The 22,725-nt window shown below is 38.2% G+C and overlaps 1 protein-coding gene across 2 annotated transcripts in view; it reads left to right on the top strand.

Moving 5' to 3' along the window:
* Positions 1 to 22,725, top strand: part of NDC1 (NDC1 transmembrane nucleoporin) — a 45,652-nt gene that overhangs the window by 19,034 nt on the left and 3,893 nt on the right. The window contains exons 9-17 of one of the 2 annotated variants that reach the window (XR_013557601.2): positions 515 to 607; positions 2,826 to 2,907; positions 4,766 to 4,921; positions 7,530 to 7,769; positions 7,881 to 7,996; positions 10,346 to 10,396; positions 11,178 to 11,360; positions 12,146 to 12,209; positions 13,022 to 13,054. Coding sequence is in view for 1 of the 2 variants with exons in the window: in XM_078451890.2 (XP_078308016.1) it covers positions 515 to 607; positions 2,826 to 2,907; positions 4,766 to 4,921; positions 7,530 to 7,769; positions 7,881 to 7,996; positions 10,346 to 10,396; positions 12,146 to 12,209; positions 13,022 to 13,122 (903 nt within the window). In the remaining variant the exon portion in view is untranslated. Of the gene's footprint in view, positions 1 to 514; positions 608 to 2,825; positions 2,908 to 4,765; positions 4,922 to 7,529; positions 7,770 to 7,880; positions 7,997 to 10,345; positions 10,397 to 11,177; positions 11,361 to 12,145; positions 12,210 to 13,021; positions 13,123 to 22,725 lie in introns of those variants that run through there. The other variant, XM_078451890.2, reaches the window with a different exon arrangement.

Consider the following 22,725-nt stretch of genomic DNA (forward strand, 5'->3'; position numbering starts at 1 on the left):
GTGCTTTATCTGTAGTGTAATTCTCATTCCTCTAGTGAGCACATGCTAAATGCCTGAATTTTAAATTAGTTTTACATGCTATTGATATAGCTAGTCTGAAAATATTCAATATAAAGCAATAAAATATTTGTTCTTTGAAGGAAAGTCTTAAAATTTGTATAGAAATTATTTTAAATGAATGGGAATTACATTGTCTTTATCATCCAGGTGTTTATCTTAGGAAATGAGTGTTTGTTTTTCAGTTTACCATCTTTGTAGGTTTGTGCCCTTCAGTGGCTTCAGAGAATCTTTGTTACTGGAAGCCAGAGATTTAATAAAATGGGGAGAGTAACATTTCAGAAAGTAGTGTGTTTAGGTATATGTAATTTTGATGCAATCCATTACTAAAACACTGAAGATGTTAATTTGGTTGTATTGTTTCCTGTTGTAATAAATTTCAGTTAGTGCTAAGTTGCTGAATAGAGTCAAGAAAATAATCATTTTCATAGTCTTTATATTTGATTATACTTGATAGGCTCATCTGTTCCCTGTTCAGCCACCATTTTCAGAAGAGTCGGACGAATGCCTCCCGAAGGTCTTAAACAGCAATCCTCCCCTCATCATAAAGGTGCCTGAGCTATGTGTTTTGTGTCTTCACGCAGTAATCTCGAACCTATTTATGAAATGGACTTAATATTTAGCGTATTTAGATCTATTTTTTGAGGGCCTACAATATTCTAGCACCAGTATTGTAAAACATCAAGTACACACTGCATGGAATGCCATTCACTTTCTTAGTTTTCATTCCAAGTGACTAAAATGCAAGGATATATTGCAGTGTGTATGTACAAGCTAAGCTAATTTGTGCAAACTAAACTATACTTAGATTAGACATAAAAATATTTCCTGGCACAAAATACTATGATATACAACCGTATGTGTGCATTAGCTTTTCATAAACTTATAATTATAGCAAAACAAAATACTGTTTTGTTTTATTTATTATGGAGTTGACATGTTTTTACTCATGTACTATTTTTTAAAAATTTTTTTTAATGTTTGTTTATTTTTGAGAGAGAGAGACAGTGTTGAGTGGGGGAGAGGCAGAGAGAGAGGGAGACAGAAACAGAAGCAGGCTCCAGGCTCTGAGCTGTCAGCACAGAGCCCGATGCAGGGCTCGAACTCACAGACCGCGAGATCATGACCTGAGCCAAAGTCGGACGCTCAAACGACTGAGCCACCCAAGGGCCCCTACTCATGTAGTATTGTTGGTTGTTATGATCAAAGGTAGTACTTGGTAGGTATACACATACAATGAGCTGTCTTAAAAGATGAATAATGAGGGGCACCTGGGTGGCTCAGTCGGTTGAGCAACCAAGTTCGGCTCAGGTCATGATCTCGTGGTTTGTGAGTTCGAGCCCTGCATCGGGCTCTGTGCTGACAGCTCAGCCTGGAGCCTGCTTCGAATTCTGTGTCTCCCTCTCTCTCCGCCCCTCCCCTGCTCATGCTCTGTCTCTCTCTGTCTCAAAAATAAATAAAACATTAAAAAAAAAAGATGAATAATGATAATGATCCTAAATTAAATTTTAATCAAAAGAGTTTAAAGAAGTTCTAACAAATTTACAAATTAAACTAAGAATAAATTGTTTTGATTCAAATTGCATTTTGAAATTTTAAAGTAGATCTACACATAATATGTGTGATCCTGTTAAGAAGTCCTAGTACTTAAAAAATAATTCAAAGAAAATGGAACCCAGAGTTTGGAATACATTCCGAAAAGTTGTAAACGAATAAGAAAATGAACCAGTGAGGTTCTGATTACCGTTAAACATCAATTATGACTAATTTATTAAATATACAAAAATATCAGCTACTCATTTGGTTATTTAACATATCTTTATTTACTGGGTAGGTGTCAGTCATTGCTAGTTGCTTAAGGCATAATAACGAGTAAGATGTAGCAAGCCTAATGGAAAAGGCAGATACACAAAATAATGAAAATTTATTGTGATGAGTGCAGTGGGAGCCACTTATTCTGCTTGGAACCAAAATAGGAAAGCTTCATAGAAGTGATGGTGTCTTGAATGATGAGTGAACGATTTTGCCAGGAAACAAAATGAAGATTTTCAGTAAAAAAAGTTCAACATATGTTGTGTGTCTGCTGTGTGCCAGGCACTGCCTTTGGATGTGGTAGCAAGTAAGATGCTGTCCCTGCCTCAGAGTTTAGTGGGTGGAACCAGATGAGACAAGTAAACAGGCAGTTACAATAAATTATGTTAAGTGTCATGGTTGAGAGCTGTGTAAGTATATGTTGATGTGGGGGAGGCCTGGGAAGTTCTAGAAGGAAGTGATGTTTTAAGTGTCTCACCATAGAGATGGGAGAGAACACAGAGAGTTTCTTGTAGCTGGAGCCTACAGTGGGTAGGGTAGCTTACAGAGGGTAGAGGCAAGAAAATTCTGGGAGTCTGGAAAGGAAGGTTATGGCCAGCTTGATTGACAAACTGAATTTCCTTCATGAAAAATTTCAGTGACTTCCCCTTACATATAATACTGAGCCCAATTCATAACTAAGATTTCATATAGACGTTAAAACAATGAGGGGCACCTAGGTGGCTCACTTCATTAAACGTCTGACTTTGGCTCAGGTCATGATCTCGCGGTTTGTGAGTTCACGCCCCACATGGGCCTATTGTCAGCCCAGAGCCTGCTTCAGATTCTCTCTCCCCCCGTCTCTCTCTGTCCCTTTCCTGCTTGCGCATGCGTGTGCATGCGTGCGCTCTCTCAAAAATAAACATTAAAAAAAAAAAGTTAAAACAATTAAATAATGTTTTTTTTTCCCCTTTTAGTATTTGGCCTTGCAGGACCTGATGTTGCTTTCTCAGTATTCTCCCTCACGAAGACAAGAAGTTTTTAGCCTTAGCCAACCAGGTATTGCTAAAAGTAACAGATATAGGCATGTGTGTGCAGAAGGTATTCCACTTAAAATTTTTGGTGACAGAGATGTATTTAATAAAATACACAACTGTTGAGTCCATTAAATGAAGTATTGATTTTAATGCACCTAAATGTTTGCATTGCTGTGGTTAGAGGTTATATTTCCAGGAAAGGTATTTTAAAACTTTCTTCAGCATCCTCATTCCCTTACCCTGAAGAAATGATGAGGTAGATTGACAGTTTTAGAGCAGAAGAGTACAGTTTAAGTATCCTCAGAGTTTTCATGTTACAAAGTGTCTTGAATATCAGGTGGTCTAATTCCCTAGATGGGGGATCTAAGTCTCAGAGAGATTAAGTGGTTTATTTACAGTTAATGTCAGAGTTGGAATAAGAAATTCTGTCATCTGACTCCCAAGTGCAGAGCTCCCTCCTTCTGTCATGTTACTTTGCCTCCCTTTAAAAAAAAGTAAAAAATAACTAGATTTGATGGTGACCGGTGGATGCCCTTGGCAACTCTGAAACACTTTTCCACTGTCAGTTGTTACAAACTCATCAAGACTGCAACTATGCCAGTGCTCTGCCTGTTCCTGGATGGAAAGCATTCCAGCCTAGCCACCAATGAACAACCTAACCTAGGTAGCTTTTCATCTCTGTAATCAGCTCTTCATTATTTTGCTAAACTTGCCAATTCCCACATTATAAAAGAAACTTTCTATGGTTAAATGTTACATGGAAATGAAATTCAGTTACATAAAAATATAAATGATTGGAGCCACACTCTCCTTTTAGTAGCATGAAAAATCCAGAGCTGATGCTGTGGAAAATTAACTAGCAATTCTTTTTTGTCAGACTTAGGTTCACTTAGGAATTCTCTATGCATTAAATATTTTCACCAGATATTCCAGTGAACTGTAACAAGGTGACGTGTTCTCTGCTAGAGAACTTACATTCTAGGGCATATTATTAAAATTTCCCTGGACAATCACATAGTTGCTTATTGGTTCTGAGTTACAGCAGTACAAAACATTCTGGGACCTACTGATGAAGTATTTTGTTTGCTTGGAGGTTAAGTGGTATTCCTCTTGAGCTGTAGATGGGGGAAGTGTTTAAGGGGGGCTCTAAATGAAGACAGAAAGGTTATTTGGCACCCAGAATGGGAAACAAGTTTTCAGTGGACTCCTTGGCTATTCTCAACATAGAAAGTAGCATGGTTGATTTTTAATTGGCAGCTGTGGGAGAGAAAGGTCTTAGGAAATGAAAAGATAATGAGAGTAAGGGAATTTTTACAAAATTGTGGATCATAGTAGTTTCAGTTAAATAATAACAGATATGTGTATAAAATATGATCGTTAGGAATAACATGTCATTCCTACAGACATAGTAAGAAATAGGGGCCATTGTAAATGAAAATGTAAGGAAGCTTAGTGGGCCAGACACAAGTTTATGGGTCACTGGGGGCCGTGGGGCACATCTCATGAGACATGCCTGTATTCATTGTCTTCGTCTTCAGTCTGTTCAGTGCTGGTAGGGAAGTAACTCTAGTCTTTTTCATTCACACCATCCTGTAGTATTTGGCTTTATTTTAGCAACCAATTTGGCAGGTTTTTTGTTTTTTCTTTTTTAATGGTAAGATGGCAAGTTTTCGCTTGTAGACTTTTTGTAAAATTATTTCGTACAAATATTTATTGAACTCCTTCTGTGTAGATGGCAGTGGTGTAAATAGTAGCTTAGCCACGGCAAGTGGACCTTCATGCAAAGTGCAATGTAGTGTTTCTTGCAGAGTTTTCTCCTCACTTTGAGAGGAGACTCTAAGATTATGTACATTTTAAAAGCTGGTTTTTTGACCCCTTAGGTGGACATCCCCACAATTGGACAGCCATTTCAAGGGAGTGTTTGAGTCTTTTAAATGATATGACTCAGAAACTGGTTCTGTATCAAGAAGCAGCTGCTACGAATGGGAGAATGGTGTCCTCGTATTCTGTGGAGCCTAAGAAATCGAATTTTCCAGGTAATGCCTGTACTAGTGAGAGAGGGCAAAGTACATACATTTTGTTTCCTAAGAAAGATGACGGTAGTTAATCTAAGGATATGTATACATGAGTGTGAAGGAGTTTTAGGGAAATCCTAAATTTTTAGGGAAAATTGATCTCATAAGTGGGATATTGTACTGAACCAAGAAGAAGGCCTGAGTATCATTGTAGATTGAAGAAATTAAGTCTGGTGTGCTGACGGTGTTAAGAAGGTTAACTGTGGCTCATCAAATAGAAGGAAGCGTCAGCTTCCTCAGGTACAAAGCCAGGTGAAGCTTTACAGGTCGTACTGGTGCAGTATCCCAGACACAAAAAGTCGCTGGCCAGTGCCCAGAGAAGAGTAACTGCGTGACTGAGTGATTTCATGGTGGGGGCATCGCATTTATGGTTTTCAGAGAGCTTGATAGAATGTTTGAAAGATGAAAGCCGAGGGGAAGAAGTACAGTGGAGGAACCTAGGCTATTTGACCAAATTCCTTATGTCAAAAATTGCCAAGGAACGTAAGACTAACGAACGGACTTAATGTTCACCTGCCTTCTGGAGCCAGGCCTTTAATGAAAATGGGCAAAACTGGCTGGGTGAGGACTGTGGTAAACCTGAGAGCACTGGCTTCATCTATAGGGGAAGCTGTGGGTTAGCTTCGGTTCATTGTTCCCATGTGGGAATTTGGACCCAGTATGTGAACTTCTGTGTGCCCCCCCACCCATCCCTACTTTTAAGAGAAGCCTGAAATCTGAAAATATTTTGGGTGAAATTTTCCACTTTTTTAATTTTGAGTTTATTTATTTTGAGAGAGAGAGTGCATTGTTGTGAACGGGGGCTGGGGGGAGGGACAGAGTGAGAGGGAGACAGAATTCCAAGCAGACTCCATGCTGTGAGCACAGAGCCTGAATCAGGGCTCGATCTAACAAACCATGAGATGGTGACCTGAGCTGAAATCAAGAGTTGGATGCTTAACCAACTGAGCTACCACAGGTGCCCTGAAATTTTCCACTTTTTAAATGTTGGTAACTAATTTTGATATTTACAAAATCACTACATGGGTCACAGTAAACATCATGATTCTGAGGGGGTCATAGACCAAAATGAGAGATTACAAATGGAAAACAATTTAGGTAAGATCGTGAATGTCAGATTTTAAATTTTTTTTTTTTTTTTAACGTTTATTTATTTTTGAGACAGGGAGAGACAGCATGAACGGGGGAGGGTCAGAGAGAGAGGGAGACACAGAATCAGAAACAGGCTCCAGGCTCCGAGCAGTCAGCACAGAGCCTGATGCGGGGCTCGAACTCACGGACCGCGAGATCATGACCTGAGCCGAAGTCGGATGCTTAACCGACTGAGCCACCCAGGCGCCCCATGAATGTCAGATTTTAAAAGATTCTAGTGTTTCACTTGTTCTCCACATTCAGATTAGCATTTATTTATTCAACAAATATTTATTGAATGCTTAGTATATGCCAGGCAATGTGCTAGAAACCAGAGAATCAAAGATGAAACACTCTTGGAACTGACCTTTTAGTGGGAGGCCCACAAATAATTACAAGACAATGGAATTGGTAAAAAAAGAAGTCTGTCACAGATTCTGAATGGGTAGGATGATTGTTGGTAACAAAAGGAGGCCTGGCATATGTAGTTTATATTTTGTAGCAATATGGAGCCATTAGAGAATTTTGAATAGGCTAATTATATCAAATTAGCATGTTAGATCAATGCAGTCCCAGATTAGGAGGGAATCATGGGGGTGACCAAATAGGAATTATTCATTATTTTAAGTTGTTGTCACATCCCATTTCTCAGTCAGTATTTCACATTTTGTAGAACTTAAAAACCCCAGTCTCAATTTTTAAATTGATTCTTCAAATATTTCCAATTAGCACTAACCTTAAAAAGTCATTCAAAAAAGTTTGGCACTTTAAATGTTTGATGTTTTATGGTGGTTTTATTAAGAAGCTAGAACACCAATGTAATCTATTTGTCTTTGTGCCTTGCACTGGAGTGGCTGGAAAAATATTCCTTTGTTTTTGTACAATGGAATTTATAAATTGGTGATTATAAGATAAATTTTGAAGAAAGTGTTTATAGATCATATTTGTAGATAATCCTGGGCAAATTCATCTCTGGTGTGACTTCTGTTAACTTGGAAAAAATTCTGTGGAAAATGGGTAAGTGTGCATTTATCAGTACATTTCACAATACAAATTTGTTTTAGCCAAGTAATAGCTGTAGTAGGAGCTTGCAGTAACATTGGACACATTCTAGCGCAGTAACTGAGGTTGTTGCCATTTAAAAATAAAATAGAAATTGATAGGTTCGTTCAAAACAGCGTAGGTTTAGAGAAACTGACCTTGAAGGTGAAGATCTTCTCTGGGGGTAGAAAACAAGGGAAGCTGCACCAGTCTGACGGAAGATGTAGAATACCCCCGTGAGTGGTTGCTGAGTTGCTGTCATAAAAGCTGGATGTTGAGAGTGTAAACATACATGGAAACAAGCTACTAAACTTTGGGTAAATGCATTAACCCAAAAACTGAGATGTGTAAAATTTGTTCAGGCTGCCTGTTCAGCACTGGCTCTGTTCTTTTACAGAAGAAACTACTTTTCAGACCCCGAGATCTAGCCAGATGCCTCGGCCGTCAGTGCCACCATTAGTTAAGACGTCACTGTTTTCCTCAAAATTGTCTACTCCTGATGTGGCAAGTCCCCTTGGAACCCCATTTGGTTCTAGTGTAGTGAATCGGATGGCTGGAATTTTTGATGTAAATACCTGCTATGGGTCACCTCAGAGTTCTCAGCTGATAAGAAGAGGGCCAAGATTATGGACTTCTGGTGAGGATTGTTTTCTAAAGTTTGAAATGTCATAGTTGTAGAGAATCCGATATCCTAAGTTTTCACTTTCTTGATTTTGTTTTGTTTTTTGTTTTTTGTTTTTTTATTTAGATCAGCAAATGCCTGAATTTTCTAATCCTTCTCCATCTACCTGTGTTGGTGCGGAGGGTAAGACAGCAAGACAGCCTAGCATGATTTATTCATGGATTCAGAATAAACGTGAACAGGTAGGATGATATGGTTATAGGATTTATATTTGCCCGTAACATTGAGAGCATCAGGAATCTCACAAGAGTAACCCATCAGGGATAATTAGGACTTTTTTTGATGCTTCATGTATTAAGTTGACCCAAATGAAATTGCCAGTATTTGACGGGCTTTGAGCTATATAAATTGTAATTTCATATGACTGAGACTAATACAATGCCTTTGATCTGTGAATTCTTTCGTTTAATGAATATTTACAAAGTTCTTTATATATGCTGGGTGTGGTTTTAGGCACTGGGAAAACAGCAAACAAAAGTCCCTGACCATATGTTTATATTCTAGTGAGGGGAAATAGATGAGCAAGCAAATGTATTAAACCATGTCTCTCTGAATAAAAAAAAAAAAAGTATTGTGAGACTTATTTCATATGCTATTAAGAAAAAAAGTTGCCATGACATGCTGTCAATTGTTAAGACGCGTCCCAATATGTTATACTCAAGCTATGAAAAATATGTGTCTTAAAGGGGAAGAAATTTGATGTCTTAAGTGCTGTATAGGAAAATAGAGCCATTAAAGGAAGTCTCCTTGATAAGTTGATACTTGATTAGAGACCCTGAAGGAAAGGCAGTGAACAGACAAATGCAAAGGTCCTCAGGTGGGGGTGTGCTTGATTTGTGTGAGGAACAGCATGGACACTAGTAGGTGGTGATGAAGTCAGAGAGGCAGCAGGCACCCAGAGCTCATCAGGCACATTAGTTATTGTGAAAACTGACATTTTCTCTAAGTGAGATGGAAAGCCACAGGATGATTTTGTCCACAGGAATGACGTGATGTAACCTTACATTTTGAAAGTGCTGCTTTAGCTGTTGTGTTGAGACTACGTTCTCAGATGGCAGGAGTAGAAGCAGAGAGAAATTTGTAAAGCTGTTGAAGTAACGTAGTGGGAGAGGATGGTGTCTGTGATCAGGGTGCTTGTGGTGGAGATGTTAGATGTGATCAAGGTCTGGATGTATTTTGAAAGTAGGTGTGATAATCCTATCTTACTGATAGCAAGATAAACCTTGCTTCCTGTTTGGTTGTGTGTGAAAGAGAGAGACAGTGTTGACTTTCAAGTTTTTGGCTTGAGGATCTGAAATAATATAGTTGCAATTTATGGAGTAAATTTAACTGATTTGAAGAGATTTGGTGGAGATGAGGTAGGGAAATTATGAGTTTTATTTACGTCCATTTTGAGGTGTTTATTAGACAACCAATTGAAAATACTGAGTAAGAACTGAGATGTATATCCAAAGTGTAGGGGTAAGTTCTGGGCTAGAAATACAAATTTGGAAGTCATCAGAATATAGACAGTTTTGAAAGCCATGAGACTCCCATGAAAAAATGCTTTGGGAGTGGATACAGAAGAAAAGACATGTGAAAACTGGACTCTGCAATGACTAAAGAGGTCTGAGAGATGAGGAGGAATAGCAAAGGAGACCAAGTAACTATTGAGGTGAGAAGAGAACCAAGAAAAGGGGAAGTAAATGCCACATGCTGCCGATACGTAGCCTGAGATCCACACTAGGAATGAACTATTGTGCTAGAAATGTGGAGGTCATTGAGTCCTTGTCCAGCTATTGGGTGGAGCCTTGGGGATGAATGCCTGATTGGATGGGTCCAGGAGAGATGGGAGGAATTGCCGGCCACAAGAAAAGCTGGATCTTTCAAGGAGTTTTCCTATAAGTGGTACAGAGAAATGGGGTAATTAATAGCGGGAAGGAGTTGAGGGGTCAAGGAAGGGTTTTATATTTTAAGATGGGAGGAATTACATCTATTTTGATGGAATGATTGATTAATAGAGAGGGACTGTAGGCATTATACAAACTTGAGGATCCCATTCGCCCTACCTGTCGTAAGTACCGCCGTATCGTGAATTCCCTTTCAAGTCAGTTGGGGTATATAGCTTTCAGCTTAATACTAAGAAAATTGTTTCCCATGTAAATATCAACTAATAGAAAACAATTTCATGTCTTAAGATTTTTTTTTGTTGTTGTCTAAGGAAACATTCTTTTTTGGCATTAAGAAGTTAAAGGGCAAGACAGTTGTCAAGAATTGAGTAAGAAAATTATCACCAGAACCAATTCAGATTCCTTTTATTGTGGGGTTAGACATGTGTACTTGAGAATGCAGTTTAGGTGAGATGGCCCATCTTAGTTTTCCAGTTTATAATACGAAGGTATTTACTTATGTGGTTTACTATAACTATTCTCTGTAAGATATGAAGTGTTTCATTTAATGTAGTGTCAGGGAGAAACTGGGGATGTGTTAACATTATGTTTGAATAGATTTGAAAACTTACATGTGTTAATTCTTCCTTCTTTCCAACTCAGGTTAAGAATTTCTTATCAAAACGGGTGCTGATAATGTATTTTTTCAGTAAGGTAAGAATATGTAGTTACAGCATTGGGAATGGGGGGAGAGGAAATGAAACGAAATGAAGTACCAGACTAGATTTGACTTCTAAATATTTAGTTCGATCCTAGGAAGCTTGGCGTAGTGCTCTGCTAAACCTCCATGTTAGTAGTTGCCCTAGACCTCCATCTCACCTCAGTGGCTTCCTGAGGCTTGACTGCAGTTGGCCTCCCGAGTCTCCTGGCTGAGGACAGCTTTGTGCTCATATTCAGCCTCTTCCTGCGGAGTGATCAAATCCATGGCGATCCTTCATGGCTCATTGTCCTGCCAAGATCTTTGTGGCCAATTTGGTATTCAGAAGAGAGATGACTGGATTAGATTATACATGTTACGCTTGCGTGGGATAAAAAGTTGTGATTCAGGCCACAAATGAAATAACGTTCCACCTTGTCCGTCCGCCGCCCCAGCTGCCGCAGGAGAGTAACTCTGAATTGCAGAAGCGGAAGAGTCGATCCTGTTTCACTGACTACAGCTGTTGCATGTTAATCCTTTGATAAGCAAAACTTCTGCCCATATGTAGGGGAAAGAAGTTTTGTTTTGTGTTAGCTATTTAAATCTAACTCCTTTCATTCTGAAGATACTACAGTATTAGCTAATGTTGTACTTTGTTAAAGTGAAAAGTTTGCACTGGCATACGTTATTCATTTTCATTCTGTGGGGAGAGAGATCTGAGTAACTGATGGAACATAGGCACACACAAGAAAGGAATCATTTCAAGTGCTTGAAACTTTTTTCTCGCTTTGGTGGCAGGGAAGATCCACCCAACTAGCAATTACCTTTACCAAAAAGAATCTACCTCAGGCTCTCCATTAGAGCTTTGGGAAAACTATCAGCCCCCCCGAGGAAGGTGTCCTGTCTTCCACCAAGAGGAAGAGGGGTTGTCCGAAGTTTTACTTCAGAAGGATGGGAAGAGAACTCACCTTTGTGTCTTATGTATGCCATGTTCTTTTCTCTTAAGTTCCCTCATTTAATTCTAACAGCATTCCCGTCAGATGTCTTTCTGTCCTCATTTTACAGATAAGGAAACCTGAGGCTCAGGGGGGTGGGGAGGGGGTCAGGTAGCTAGTCTAAGGGCACATAGCCAGTAAGTGGCAGAGCAGATACTGAACGAGATCTCCTTTTCCCTTGGAAGTGAACGTCTACTTTTGATTTTGATTTTGCAAGTGGATCTATTTTAAGATGAGGAGTTGTAGACACTGCCGTTGGATGTTGAAAAATGTAACGTGCTGGTGTATTTAATAGGCTTTGTTGGGCATTACCAAAGCCAGCATTTGTTAAAATGCTCCATACTATTTGACCTTGCTGTATTAAAGAAGATTGGATGGTGTTTCTTTGGAGTGGGGCTAAGGGTAGACAATTTAAGAGTGGGTAATACGTATTTAGGCGTTCTGAGGTTTTGACGCCTGAGCATTAGGTGTTCTGAGCATTTGTAACCATTGTCTCAGGTGATCTGTATACCAGTCTGAGGTGCGTTGAGTGTAACTCTTATTTTAAGTGGGAAACTGAGACACATAGAGATTTAGAGATTGGGCAAGAATCACACAATAAGTTGGTGATAGACTGCTTTATTGCAGTGAAATCATATTGTGTAAGAATTTCAGATTTTAATTCTTGAGAGGCAGCTGTGAATTTTGTACTGTTACAGCTACGTAGTTGATAGATGACATAAGAGTTATTGCCCAGGGGAACTTACTGAAATGTTTTTGTTGTATTTGTAGCACCCAGAGGCATCTATTCAGGCTGTTTTTTCAGATGCCCAAATGCATATTTGGGCATTAGAAGGTAAGCAACCTCAGTGAACTACGATTCTGATTTTCATTATCAGTTAAATACTGAAGTATAATCCATGAAAGGTCAGTTCTAGACTCTGATATCAGTCTTTGCATTTTTAGATACATTTTTATATCTTTGTTTTATATGGATCATTTTTCTTTCTTAGATACTTAGGTGTGCTTTCATTTGGGCAGAAAATTTCCTTATATAGAAGCAGAGAAACTGAGCCTGGGATTCTTACCTATCTTTTTCTGCTTCAAAAAACTGCAACAATTAATAGATTGTTTTCAACTGTCAACTTATGTTGACCTAACATTTAACATTTTAACGTATTTAACTTGAATTTCATATTTAGCTTTAGTTTAACGTATTTAACTTTAACTTCATATTTAGCTTGAATATGAAAATTTGGTTGTTAAAGAACTGTTTTTTGTTTTTTTGTTTTTATCTCCTAGATACTGCCTTCTCAATGCTTAAATAATACTTCCTCAGAGAGCCCTTTCCTGAGCACCCTAATGAAAGTGCCCTCAATAGCAGTCACTCTTTTCCTTTATCCTGCTTTGGTTTTCTTTCTACCAGTCATCACTACCAGACACAATATCATTTAAAAACTTCTCTTCCTACTAGAATGTAGAGACTCCTCTTTTTCAGGACTGGTGTAGTGAGGACCTTTTCAGTGCTTGTTTCTTTTGCGCATTTTTCTAGCGTAATACCCTCCTCCTCTATTTCAAGTTCTTTAGATACTCAGGATATTAATCCTTTCTCGATAGATGTATCGTCAGTAGATTTGCCTAATTTTTTTTTTCTCTTTTCTTCTTGAGGTCTGTCTCACTTAGTAGCAGCATCATTCACTGAAGATAGATTTGGAGTTGTCCAGACTACACTACCAGCTATTCTTAACACTTTGTTGACGCTGCAAGAGGTAGGCAGTGTGTGGGTTGCGGGGAGGTAGACGGTCATGTTTTTCCTTTCCTCCCAGGTTTTTCAGTTTGTTTCTCACATGTCACATTTATTGAGTAACAAAACATATGTTGGAAGTTAAAATGGGGTACTGTTCTCACCCATGGGAAATTCTAATCTGAGAGAGACCAGGAAGAGAAACTTCTAATTCGTTTGTAAATAATAATTTTATAGACACAGAAAAAGGAAGTCACTAAACTTCTGGTATTAATCAGATTACTTAGAGTATTAGAATTCTGTTCAGTGATATAAATTTGGATCCTTACACATCTTGTAGCTACTAAAAATAACCTGTAGTTAAATTATCCTTGCAGATAAATGTTACCTATTGGCCAGATCCCTTGCTGCCAGGCTGGGTGAACAGTTTCAAAGTAGTAGGACTTTTTAGTCCTAGACTTAAAGACAGAAAGATAAAACATACGCTTCTTGCTTCTGAATAGGCTGCCTTTCCTCATTTCATGTTGGGTGGTGTGTTTTACGCTGTCTTGGCATTGTCATTGTACGCCAGGTGACAGATGCAAACACTGAGTGCCAAAAGCATTTCCAGGTGGGAGCTGGGTTGTGCAGTAGGTGTTCCGGAGGAGTGGTGTTGAAATAGGCTCAAAGAACGATTGGTGCATCTGTGCAAGAATGTCTTGGGAGGGAATGTAAGATACGAGAAGAAAACATGCTTTGCTGTTCTTTTCTTCCACTCTCAATTTATTTTGCCTGTTACAAAGTCTTGGGCATCAGAGCCAATGATTCTTTTTTTTTTCCTTTGAGTTCTTTTTGTGCCCACTTTCTCATGAATGTGTTTTGAGACGTGTGTACATGTGTATAGTTTTATTATTTGTGCTCTTTTCCCAGATACCTTTCTCTAAAGAAATCATTTCCTAGTATTTCCCCACAACTTCTAGTATTTGGCTTGCCTGACAACACAGTAAGATACCCAGGATTTGGGCGTGTATTTTTTTTTTTTTTAAATGTTTGTTTATTTTTGACAGAGAGAGAGAGAGACAGAGCATGAGCAGGGGAGGGGCAGAGAGAGAGGGAGACACAGAATCCCAAGCAGGTTCCAGGCTCTGAGCTGTCAGCACAGAGCCCGACATGGGGCTCGAACTCACAAACCACGAGATCATGACCTGAGCTGAAGTCAGATGCTCAACCGACTGAGCCGCCCAGGCGCCCCCTTTTTTTAAAAATTAAAAAAAAATTTTTTTTTAATGTTTTTTTTTTTTTTTTTTTTTTAATGTGGGCGTATCTTTGACACACATAGCATTGTTTGTTTTTTATCACTCGGGCGGTGTAGTTTACAATAAAATAACAATAACAGTACGGTGCTTTGTAGTCTACAGAGCGATTACTTACCATGTTTTGTTTCATTTAGGAAGACTTAGTTTTAAATTCTCTACCAAACTTCTGGGGTTGTTAAAGTATATTTTTTATTTAAAATAGTTATTATTCAAGTATAATTACCATACAGTGTTATTAGTTTAAGGTGTACAACATAATGACTCAACAGTTCTGTCTATTGCTTAGTGCTCATGCGGTAAGTGTACTTTTAACCCCCCTCACCTATTTCACCCTTCCCCCCACCCATCTCCCCTTTGGTAACCACCAGTTTGTTCACTACAGTTAAGAGTCTGGGTGTTTTTGTTTGTTTGTCTCTTTTTTTCTTTGTTTGTTTCTTACACCTAACCTTACACCCGTCAGAATGGCTAAAATAAAAAAACACCAAGAAGTAAGTGTTGGTGAGGATGTGGAGAAAAGGAACCCTCCCTCATGCATTATTGGTGGGAATGCAAACTGCTACAAACTGCGGAAGACAGTATGGAGGTTCCTCAAAAAATTAAAAATAGAACTACCCTATGATCTAATGATTCCACTACCAGGTGTTTACTCACAGAAAATGAAAACAGTAACTTAGAAAGATACATGCACCCCTGTGCTTATTGCAGCATTACTTACAACAGCCAAGATAATGGAAGCAACCCAAGTGTGTCCATCCATAGATGAATGGATAAAGAAGATGTGCGGGGGGATACGCACACAATGAAATATTACTCAGCCATAAAGAAGAATGAGATCTTGCTATTTGCAACAACATGGATAGATCCAGAGGGTATTATGCTAAGTGAAATAAGTCGATTAGGGGCACCTGGGTGGCTTAGTCAGTTGAGTGTCCGACTCTTGATTTCAGCTCAGGTTATGATTCCCGGGTGGTGGGACTGAGCCCCACATCGGGCTCCATGCTGAGTGTGGTACCTGCTTGGGATTCTCTCTCCCTCTCTCTCTGTTCCTCTCCCCAGCTCACTCACACTCTCTCTCTCTTAAAAAGTAAGAAAAGAGAAATAAGTTTGAAAAAGACAAATACCATACAATTTCACTCATACCATTATTACTATTATTATCTTTATTTTTATTTTTTTTGGTCCTCATAACTATCTTGTGAAGGAAGTAGGATGGAGGTATTTTAGGCCTATTTTAGAGGTGAGGGAGGCTAGCTTCAGGTCTCGCTCACAAGTCTCAGGTGGCAGAGCTGGAACTTGAACCTGAGCTGTTTGCAGGGCATTAGCAGTATAGAACTGTGGGTTTGAAGGCTCAGAGACACTTGACCAATATTCTTTTATAAGTCGCAGTTCATTTTTCGTTCCTCTAGAATCCTCTGCTGCTCTACCTAATGTTTGTGTGGTATTCCAAAGAAATGATTTTTCTTTAAAATTTTAACAACTAAGGTTAGAATAAGGGCTGTTGTACGTGATTGTATCTGTCTCAAAAAGGCTACTATCTTTTGGTATGACTTATTTAAGATTATGCTCAGTAAATGGTCAAGTCAGATTTGAAAACCAGGCTTTCGGACTCCTAGTCCTTTGCCTCTGTGAGGGCTTGGAGGGTTATGCATCTCCTAACCTTTCCTGAGATAGAATGGCAGTATGTTAGATGGACCAAAGTGCGAGATCTAGAATCAATCCCACCTGTGTCTGAGTCCTAGCTCCTACTACTTCCTAGCTGTGCAACCTTAGAAGTACATTTACCATATTTCATTGAGTCTAAGATATCATTAATTGGAAGATACATCTCCATTTCAGGAATTTTAAAATGGCGGGGCGGGGGAGTGCATTGTATAACCGGTGAAAATAATAATCTCTAAACATCAGTTTCTGTATCTGGAAAATGGAGATAGTAATAGTAGTACTTACCTCATGGGGATGTGAACAATGAATGAGATCAGTACTCAGGATGCCTGTCCCATATTAAGTACCCAACAAATTTAAGCTTTTATTACTTCGTTATTATTTCCATGTTGTATGACAGAATTCTTACAGTGTACAGGAGAAAACATCTTTCAAGATTAAAAAAAAGTATTGCTATCACTACTGTAAGCAAGTAGTCTAAGAGACATAGTGTCAGACAGATGTCCGGTTCAAGTCCAGGCTCTTATACTTTCTGAATGATCAAGGGTAATTTATTAAACATCTGTCAGGTTAGAGTCTTCATCTTTAAAACAGAAATAGTACCTTGCAGGGTTATTATGAGGGTTCGAGATAAAATCTGTATACAGAGTCTAGAGTGGTGTCCTAAGTTATCAATTGCCTGACAATAATCAAACAGTTACCATGTGCTAAGATACAGAATAGAGAAAGACAGACATGGTTCCAGCCCTCTAGTTTACAGAGTATAAAACAGATAATCTATGAATAATTAACTACAATTGTAACAAGTGCCACAATGTACAGAAATGTAGAATGATCAGAGAACATAAAACAGGTATGCAATAAATAACAATTAAATGAACATTAAATGAAATGCTTATGATGTCAGCATGGTGTCTTTGTTAGCAAATTATTTTAATATTTAAATGAGGTAACATATATAAAGCAGCTAAACTCCGTGCCTGGCACACAATAACTGCCATCAGTAAATTTAGCTATCAGCATCATCTAAGAGTATCATTTTGTAGCTGTGGTTTTTGCCAGGGGCAGTTTTGTTCCACAGGAAACTTTGGGCAATGTCTGGAGACATTTTGATTGTCACAGATAGAGGGGAATGCTACTGGCATCCTTTGTGGAGGCCAGGGATGCTGCTAAACAGCCCATAATGCACAACGCGGCCCCCACAACTGAGTATTACCCAGTCCAAGATGTCAGTAGTGCTGAGGTTGAGAAACTCTGCTCTGTAGTCATGATTACATTTAACAGAGTCTGGTGTTCTCCTTGCCATTTGTTTGGGACTCTGGCGTTCGTGGAATAAACCTCTATTTTAACCAGGTTGTAAGTAAGATCCTTGAGACGAGGCGCTTTCAAAGCTCTGCACAGTGGACAATTTGTTAATGACACTGACAGATAAATAGTCACAGGAGAGCAACGAGAGTTTTCTCTTTATTCGGCTTGTGTGCATATACAGTGCATATAAATATAAATGGGCCAAAAGTGCCTATTTTCATAGTATAGCCCTTTTTCAGGCTTCTGTAAGGGCTAACGTAAGGCCTTTTGGGGATTTTTAATTTTTACTGAAGAGTATATTGTTTAGTGGTGTACTCTACTCACTGTTTACCCTTTTCGTTGTTTAATTGTTTTTTTTTTTTTAAATTTTTTTTTTCAACGTTTTTTATTTATTTTTGGGACAGAGAGAGACAGAGCATGAACGGGGGAGGGGCAGAGAGAGAGGGAGACACAGAATCGGAAACAGGCTCCAGGCTCCGAGCCATCAGCCCAGAGCCTGACGCGGGGCTCGAACTCACGAACCGCGAGATCGTGACCTGGCTGAAGTCGGACGCTTAACCGACTGCGCCACCCAGGTGCCCCTGTTTGAGATAATTCTTAACTGTATATTTGAGATCCCAGTTGTGTAATCTGAATCTTCAGGCCAGAAACCATGTGTAGTGCATAAAACGAGTACTCAATAGATACTTGTTTAACCTCACAGCTGATTAAGTACTTCGGTTCTAACTATGGCCTACATCACTAAATACTGCAAACTGGTGTTTCCTAGAGTGAAGTTATTCATTTACTACTTCCATAGTTTTTGCTGTCATTGTTTATTACCACGTTATTGCCATAATTTTAGTCCTATTTGCCACCTGAACTATTATTTACTTATTTAGTATTTCAAGTCGTTCATTATAAGCTTAATTAATTCATTAATTTGGATTTTATTTTTAAGTGATTTCTATACCTAACATGGGGCTTGAACTCACAACCCTGAGATCAAGAGTCTCATGCTCTCCCAACTGAGTCAGCCAGGTACCCCTAACTTAAATTTATTTAAAAGGAAATTTTATCTCACTTTTGTAAAAGGAAAACTAGCTTGAATTGCTATAAATAGAACATAGGTGCACAGTTCCTTATCTCAAACCTTAGGATATATTTCAAAATTCAGATTTTTTTGGATCTTAAAAATATAACATTGTATATATATCCTAGATTACAAAATACTCCTATTGGTATCTGAGGCAGAATCCCCTTAATCAGATACATTAATACTTTTCTGCAGTGAAATATCTGGGTCTTCATATTAAGTAAATAAAGACTGTAAATAGCCTGTGTCAGCTCAGGTCAGGTTTTACTGCCAGATGAAGTCAGGTCAGCTTTTGCCACCAACAGTTAGAAAAGTTTTTGTTTTCAGGGCTTTTTGGATTTCAGTATTAAGGGTAAGACAGTCAAAGTGAGAAAAGACAATAATTGAAAGCTCTAGCTGTAGATACTGTTGTTTGCTGAAGTCCCTGAACCTGAAACCTATTTATCCTTTGTCATAGAAGGAGATTAATGAGGATTCAAGATGTGTTAGGGACACATTAGCTCCAAACCCAGACTTTCCTCCCTCGTTTAACCCTTATCTCATTAGGGTCTGTCGTTCCTTATTTTTTAAGAGCTGATATTTTATGACTTTTATTCTTAGAGGTCTTTCAGAGAACAGATAAAAAACAATTTAACAAAATTCATTCTTTTGCATTTACCCTTCAGACCCTTTTAAAATCTAAGATGTGGGTGCTTGGGTGGCTCAGTCGGTTAAGTGTTCGACTTCAGCTCGGGTCATGATCTTGCAGTTTGTGGGTTCAAGCCCTACATAGGGCTGTGTGCTGACAGCTCAGAGCCTGGAGCCTGCTTCTGATTCTGTGTCTCCCTGTCTCTCTGCTTCTCCCCCACTTGTGTGCGCGCGTTCTCTCTCTCTCTCTCTCTCTCTCTGCCTTTCAGAAAAAGTAAATAAACATTAAAAAAAATCAGTCTAAAGAAAAGTAAGCTAACCATTTAAAATAAATAAGTAAATAAATAAAATCCAAGATGTATTTTGGAATCTTAGTGATTTGATGTTTCCGGTATCTTGAAATGTAAAGATTTCAAGATTTGCTGTTTGAGCATCCTAGGAATTATTTCATCATTACTCATTATTTATTCCCAATTGTGGTAAAAAATCCCAATAAGAAACAGGAGAATGATGGAATCACATAGTATTCCATCATCTTTCAAGAAAAGTATATATATAAGTGGGGCACCTGGGTGGCTCAGTCGGTTGAGCGGCCGACTTCGGCTCAGGTCATGATCTCGCGGTCCGTGAGTTCAAGCCCCGCGTCGGGCTCTGTGCTGACCACTCGGAGCCTGGAGCCTGTTTCAGATTCTGTGTCTCCCTCTCTCTCTGACCCTCCCCCGTTCATGCTCTGTCTCTGTCTCAAAAATAAATAAATGTTAAAAAAAAAATTAAAAAAAAAAAAAAAGTATATAAGCAATATGGACATACATTTTTATAGTCTTTTTTTTTTAAACTTTCATTGAATATAGTTGCTAATTCAGAATTAAAAAATTTTTTTACTCACATTGGCAATTGGAAGAAAATTGCCAGTATGTGCAATATTATTTAGATAAATCAGAAGATGAATGGAAATAGCACTCTAGACTAGCTTTGTCAGATAGAAATATAATGCAATATAATTTTACATTTTCTAATAGTTACATTAAAAAATACAGGTGAGGTTAATTTTAAGGATATATTTTATTTAACTCAGTTTATCTAAAATGTAATTTTATTATGTAATCAATACAAAATTATTGAGGTATTTTATACGTATTTATTTTTTATTTTAGAGAGAGCATTTGTGGGTCAGGGAAAGGGGCGGAGTTCAGCAGGCTCCACACTCAGTACAGAGCCTGACGTTTGGCTTGAGCCTACGACCCTGGGATCATGACCTGAGCCGAAATCAAGAGTTTGGTCGCTCAACTGACTGAGCCACCCAGGAACCCTTAGATATTTTATATATTTTTTAACACTAAGTCCTCAAAATCTGATGTGTACTTTTCACTTAGGCAAATCTCAGTTCAAACCTGCCACATTCCATGTATCTTAGTGGTTACCGTATTGGATCGCACAGCTCTAGATTTTAATGAGGATCATAGAAGAGAAATTTTAAACCGTGAATCTTCAGATGATAATATTCTAGATATATTTTTTCAAACTCAAGAATCGATGACAGAATGGTGTATTTTTAAGGAAAAAGGAAATATATGTGATATTCTCATTCAGTAAGTCATTCAAGAGGAAGGACTTTGTCCCAAAATATTTTATAATAAGAACCTGTGGATCATCCCATTTTGTTGAGAGTATATGTGACAGTATTCTTTCATTTTCTGTGATATTTTACACCAAAGTTTACTTTATATGGCTTATAAGTGGATAAATGCTGAAGGGATACAAAGGTGTATACAGAGGTGATTGGAAAGAAATAGATGATGTTGAAATGAAAAAACTCACTAGATTTGTCATTTGAATTTTTCTTTATAAACCTAAGAATGAAAATATTTTACCATTATGGTGCAAGGAAAATGGATTAACTGTCTTCAACAAAATTATGAGCTGTCAAAAATTTTTAAAAATAATTGCATTTTGATGGTATCATTCTTCTGTAGATTTTATGTAAGGTGACTTTAAATTATAAAAAGGGACCATTGGACCCGGGCGGTAAATGATGATAGCTATTTTTCCTGGTCTAATGAGGGTTAATCAAAGTTTGCAAGAAAAGTGAAAAGGAAGTAACTTTTCCATTATGATTCAGTGTTACCTAATGTTGCTTGGGTATGTCACTGAATACCACCTCCCATTCTGCCTAAAATTATTTCAGGTATGTCCTGGTCTCAGGAAACACTCTTATAAGTTACTGTTGAAAGAATAAATGATTGGACTTGAACTTGTCATGGCAGACCGAACACACACACTAAATCTTGTTCCTTCCCCCACACTCTGCTAAACCACAGTAAAAGGACTTTTAAAAAGACATAAATCCACAAACAGGAGAGGAGACAACAGCAACAGAGTCTTCAAAGCTGGAGAGGAGATGGTTGAGATAACTAACTTGGCAGACCCCAGAAGCAAATCTGAAGTTGGTAATGAGACCGGCCCCCAGTACCTCTGGAACTAAGGATGAACGGATAGGTACCAAAATAAGAACGATGGCTGAGAGCTGTTCGAAAATTAGATCTCTAGATTCTCTGCTGCTGGTGCCCCCGCCTCCAGCAGCTGAGGTTTGTCCTTTAGAGAGGGTAGAGCACTGGGCTCTCTGGGCTGGCAGAGTTGTGAGTGGACACGACAGACACGCTTGTGGCTTTTGTATTAAATAGATAGGGGTATACTCCCCTGAATACAGGCCCACCAGACAGAGTACTGGAAAACTCTTCTCTGGGAACTCTGACTAATCCAAGAAGAAAAACAAAGTTACTGAGTTGGGCAACTCTAAAAAATCCATGCAGGTCACCTCTTGTGAAGCCTGTTGTCAGTAATCTCTATGTATTCAGTGCTTTTGGTCAGCTTTTTAGGAGGTCCCTCTCGCATTCATGAGCCAGGGATCACTAGATTTCTGAGCACAGTCTCTAATGCAGAAAATAGAGACCAAAGAAACAAAGATGGGGAAAGTAGCTTGGAAGAAGCTATAAAACCAAAAACCAAAACCACAACAATCATCAAAATCCCCAGAAATAGGAGAGGATATTGCATCCTTGAAACAAAAATAGGATGCTAAAATAAAAGGGATCACTCAGATGATATAAAAGAGCTCTTGAAATTAAAAACATGATGGCAGAAATCATTTTAACTGTATTTAGTTCTTTTGGTGGTTCTATCCATAACTATGAACAATAATCTTAAAGTATTATTTCTTGTCACTATAGTATTATCTTTCTGTAATAGTTTAATACACTTACACTTCTGTATCTTTAGTTCTTTCTTTTCTTAATGTAGTTATATCTTTTAAAAATTATATTATTTACCTTTGGCCTTCAAAAAATACACTTAAATCTATATTTCTTTTTCTATCAAGTATAAATAAAGTCACTTTCATTTATGGATTCTCTCTCTCTCTCTACCTATTGCTCATAGATGTTTTATCATCTAGAAAGGAAGATAAGCTAGTTTATAGTAAATAACTTTATTTCTGTAAAGCATAAAGTTTTGGTCTTTTTTTTTTTTTTCTGAGATTTATAATAAAAGTATTCTTAGCTGTCACACACCATAAGCAAAGTAGGATATCTGTATTTCACTTCCCACCTTTGCATTTTCAGGACCGTTGCAGAATGGCTCCTCTTTAGACGACAGGTCTGAACTT

The sequence above is a fragment of the Panthera onca genome, chromosome C1 (genome assembly GCF_046562875.1).
Source record: "Panthera onca isolate mPanOnc1 chromosome C1, mPanOnc1 haplotype 2, whole genome shotgun sequence".
Classification (NCBI taxonomy): domain Eukaryota; kingdom Metazoa; phylum Chordata; class Mammalia; order Carnivora; family Felidae; genus Panthera; species Panthera onca.